Here is a 4,492-nt window from a genome sequence, read left to right on the forward strand (position 1 = left end):
ACATTGATGCTGAGGTCCCTGAAAACCCTGGTGTTTTATACCTGCTGTGACCCCACAGCACCTGGGATATGCTTTGCACCTAATAAGCGAATAGGAGGGAACAGAAGACTGGAACAGCAGAGATTAGGAACTGAGGAGCTGCGTGTGCTCCGTAGGAGGAGGGCAACCTGAATTTGCAAAGCACTGGGTCTGACTCGTCCCCTTCTGCCAGCAGTGTCAGCCCTGGGAGCACTGTGGGTCAGCCGGTCCCCTGATAGGGACTCACTTTGAGAGGCCTGTTCAGATTCTTGCACCAACTACCTTCGCCACCTGAACAAGTCATGTGCTCAACATTAGTTTCTTCAAGTGTAAGATGAGAGGAGCTTGGTTCATTTCTTTTTTTTTTTATTTTGGAGTCTGAGTCTCGTTCTGTTGTCCAGGCTGGAGTGCAGTGGTGTGATTTCGGCTCCCTGCAGCTTCCTGCCTCCTGGGTTCAAGCGATTCTCCTGCCTCAGCATCCTGAGTAGCTGGGATTACAGGCATGCGCCACCATGCCTGGCTGATTTTGTGTTTTAAGTAGAGACAGGGTTTCACGATGTTGGCCAGGCTGGTCTTGAACTCCTGACCTCAAGTGATCCACCTACCTCAGTCTCCCAAAGTGCTGGGATTACAGGCGTGAGCCACCACACCTAGCCAAGCTCGGTAAGTTTCTATGGTTCTTTGCAGCTTTGAGCTAGCTGAGCTTGAGAATCTATGTGCATCAGATGTCCTCAGGCTTTGACCCAGCAATATTGTATCCTGGAAGTTGCCCTACGGAAGCCGTGATTGATGTGTGTGTGCTGAGGTTTAGCTCAGAGGATGCTCCCTGCAGGCAGAGAAGTTTAGACGGCAGACCATTGGGTGCAGCCTTTGGGTACAATAAATAATAAGAGATTAGAATAGGAATGATGTGTCTACCTAGGAAAATGCTGAGTGGCTTCTAAACATGTTTTTATAAAGTAATATTGAATGATATTGCAAAACTTACACAGTTAAGTAAAAATACAGTTTACCAAACAGCAGTCCCATTTTTACAGAAATAAAAGTGTACATACACGCACAGGAGGAAGCCTGGCCTGGTGTATAGGAAGAGTGGGCCTCCCGGGGAGGCAGGTTCCTGAGTGGTTTATTTTTCTGTGTACACAGCGTATTTTCTGATTGTTCTACTAGGAATGGATATCACTTTTGTGAAAAGGAGGGATGGTAAAAGTTGACTTTAAAGGGTTCACTTACTTTAGCAGACCCTTCCTGGCTCCTGCTGTGTGGGGCTCCCTCCTGAAAGCTTCCTGATTCCCTCAGGTGATGGGCAGAGGCCTCAGTGTCCCCTTCGCCTCCGCAGGAGAGGAGAGGCAGCAGCATGGCGAGCGTCCTGTCCCGGCGCCTTGGAAAGCGGTCCCTCCTGGGAGCCCGGGTGTTGGGACCCAGTGCCTCGGAGGGGCCCTCGACCGCCCCACCCTCGGAGCCACTGCTGGAAGGGGCCGCTCCCCAGCCTTTCATCGCCTCCGATGATACCCCCTGCCAGGAGCAGCCCAAGGAAGTCGTTAAGGCTCCCAGCACCTCCGGCCTTCAGCAGGTGGCCTTTCAGCCTGGGCAGAAGGTAGGTTGATCCCAACATGGACAGGTGTCCCATCTTGCGAGTCTTGGGGTGGTGGGCTGGGGTGTCCTAGTGACAGGCCGGAGACTCTCTGGGCACCGTTTTGAGTGCAGACCTTTGCCCTCCAGCCACAGGGTGCCTGGGCAGCAGATCGCCCAAGAGAATATGATACTGTTAGTAGACCCACAGTGTTGTCTGTAGAAGGTGGCAAGACCTAGCATCTGATGCTGTGGGCTTTGGCTTGTTCAAAACCTCAGTTGGAAGGATGGCCATAGCCACATTTCTCTTAATCTGCCTCAGTTTACAACTTTACCAAAGGAAAGCATCTCAGGCTTATGAGAGTCAAAGAACATTGCGTCTTTGAATTCCCTTTAGACACTTTCAGGAGTCAGAGATGTTTGTATAGTTGGATTCGGTGTGGATTTCTTTTTCCAGCGTCCCTGCCCCTGTGCCAGGGCCCTGGGTCTGATGTTATCATGAGGTCCAGGTGCCTGGGGTTCTCTTTCGTTGCCCTCCCAAGGCCTCCTAAATAAGGACTCTACCTCTGTCTCCCTGCTAAGGCTTGTGCCCACCAGGCCTCCCTGCCTGTAAGGGAAGGTGGCCAGCCAACTTCCAGGTCCCCCTGGTGAGAGGTTGACCTGCCTCTGTACCCCTGCCACGTTGTCCCCAGGTGGACTCAGCATCCTCTGAGTGCAGGATAATGAGCAGTTCAGAGTGCCAGTTGGGCACCAGCAGACAGGCAGTGCATCTGGGGCAAGGAAGGCAGGAACATGAGTACAGATTCTAGATTCAGAGAAAGTCGCAGAAGCTGACATGTTTGCTGTCTGCCAGTCTAGAGAGCTGATAAGGATCTGCCTTGGGAGGAATCAGGCCTGTGTGGGTACTCAGGTGGGAAGCGAGTACCTGAGTACATCTGCTTGAATAAAAGATGAGTGAGGCAGAGAACATGGTTCGTGGCAGGCAGACCCTGGCTCCTGGGACGTGGGGTGCTTGAGAACTTCAGGGTGAGACCCATCCAGGGCTGACCGCTGGCTGCTGTCCCTCTTCCCGCAGGTTTATGTGTGGTATCGGGGTCAAGAGTGCACAGGACTGGTGGAGCAGCACAGCTGGATGGAGGGTCAGGTGACCGTCTGGCTGCTGGAGCAGAAGCTGCAGGTCTCCTGCAGGGTGGAGGAAGTGTGGCTGGCGGAGCTGCAGGGCCACTGTCCCCAGGCACTACCCCTGGAGCCCGGAGCCCAGGCCCTGGCCTACAGGCCTGTCTCCAGGAACATTGATGTCCCAAAGAGGTTTGTGTGGGAGAAGAAATTGGGTTTTAAGAGTCACATGAGTAGTGTGGTGTGAGGGTGTGGGCTGCCTTGCGGTGTGGAAGAAATGTGGTGTCATTGGCGTCTGGGTGCCAAGATATTGGGACACATGGGACACAGAAAAGGGGAATCTTTGGCATCTTTTCTTTTTTATTTTTTTGAGACAGCCCCACTCTGTCACCCAGGCTGGAGTTCAGTGGCATGATCTCGGCTCACTGCAACCTCTATCTCCTGGGTTCAAGCGATTCTCCCACCTCAGCCTCCCGAATAACTGGGATTACAGGCGTGCACCACCACGCCTGGCTAATTTTTGTATTTTTTGATAGAGACAAGGTTTCACCATATTGGTCAGGCTAGTCTCAAACTCCTGACCTCTGGTGATCCACCTGCCTCGGCCTCCCAACGTACTGGGATTACAGGTGTGAGCCACCTTGCCTGGCCCAGAATGGCATCTTTTCTTTTCCATAGCTCTGTATGGGCAGTGTACCTTTGGTTGGGCAAAGGGCTATTTTTTTCCCCTCTTGTGCTTAAACTACATCAGGTCATAGTTTATGATGAGAGACGGGGAAGAACTGGCTTAAATCAGGAGTCAACAAACTTGTTTTGAATGGGCCAGATAGTAAATAATTTAGGCTTCGTGGACTAAACAGTCTCTGTCCCCACTGCTCAGCTCTGCTGTGGTTTCCAAACAGCCAGGGGTGATGCGGAAACAAATGGGTATGGCTGTCCTCAATAAAACCTCATTCGTGGACCCTCAGATTTCAGTTTTATATACTTTTCTTGTGTCACATGTCCATAAATTGTATCCTTCTTTTGATTTTTAAAACTATTTAGGCCAGGCGCAGTGGTTCACACCTGTAACTGCACCATTTTGGTAAGACTGCTTGAGGCTGGGAGTTTGAGACCAGCCTGGGCAAAATAGCAAGACTTTGACTCTACAAAAAAAAAAAAAAAAATTAGTCGGGCATGGTGGCTTTTGCCCATAGTCCCAGCTCCTTAGGGGGCTGAGGCAGGGGGATTGCTAGAGCCCAGGTGGTTGAGGCTACAGTGAGCAATGATGGCACCACTGCACTCCAGCCTGGGAGACAGAGCAAGACTTCTCTAAAACCAAAAACAAAACCAAACCAAAACAAAAAACAAACAGGCTGGATGTGGTGGCTCACGCCTGTAATCCCAGCCCTTTGGGAGACCAAGGTGGGTGGATCACGTGAGGTCAGGAGTTTGAGACCAGCCTGGCCAAAGTGATGAAACCCCGTCTCTACTGAAAAGACAAAAATTAGCTGGGCATGGTGGTGCTTGCCTGTAATCCCAGCTACTTCAGAGGCTGAGGTACGAGAATTGCTTGAAACCAACCTGGGTGACAGAGTGAGACTCCATGTCAAAAAAAAAAGAGAAAAAGAAATCCCACAAAACCAAACCATTTAAAAATGTAAAACCATTCTTAGCTTGAAACCCTACAGAAACAAGCAGCAGACTACGTTTGGTCCACAACCCGCAGCATGCTTACCCCTAGCTTAGATATTCAGAACCATTGGTATTGAATGAAGAATGTATTTTGCTTTAGAATTTTGTGATA

At 50.8% G+C, this 4,492-nt stretch overlaps 1 protein-coding gene across 2 annotated transcripts in view; it reads left to right on the forward strand.

The window, feature by feature from the left end:
* ZNF395 (zinc finger protein 395) overlaps positions 1–4,492 on the forward strand; it is a 39,842-nt gene that overhangs the window by 24,523 nt on the left and 10,827 nt on the right. For both annotated transcript variants that reach the window (XM_011944562.1, XM_011944561.1), the window contains exons 2-3: positions 1,358–1,615; positions 2,666–2,898. In XM_011944562.1, coding sequence (XP_011799952.1) covers positions 1,376–1,615; positions 2,666–2,898 — 473 coding nt within the window. In that variant the 5' untranslated portion in view covers positions 1,358–1,375. The remainder of the gene's footprint in view (positions 1–1,357; positions 1,616–2,665; positions 2,899–4,492) is intronic.

This window comes from Colobus angolensis, unplaced genomic scaffold (genome assembly GCF_000951035.1).
Source record: "Colobus angolensis palliatus isolate OR3802 unplaced genomic scaffold, Cang.pa_1.0 Scaffold233, whole genome shotgun sequence".
Classification (NCBI taxonomy): domain Eukaryota; kingdom Metazoa; phylum Chordata; class Mammalia; order Primates; family Cercopithecidae; genus Colobus; species Colobus angolensis.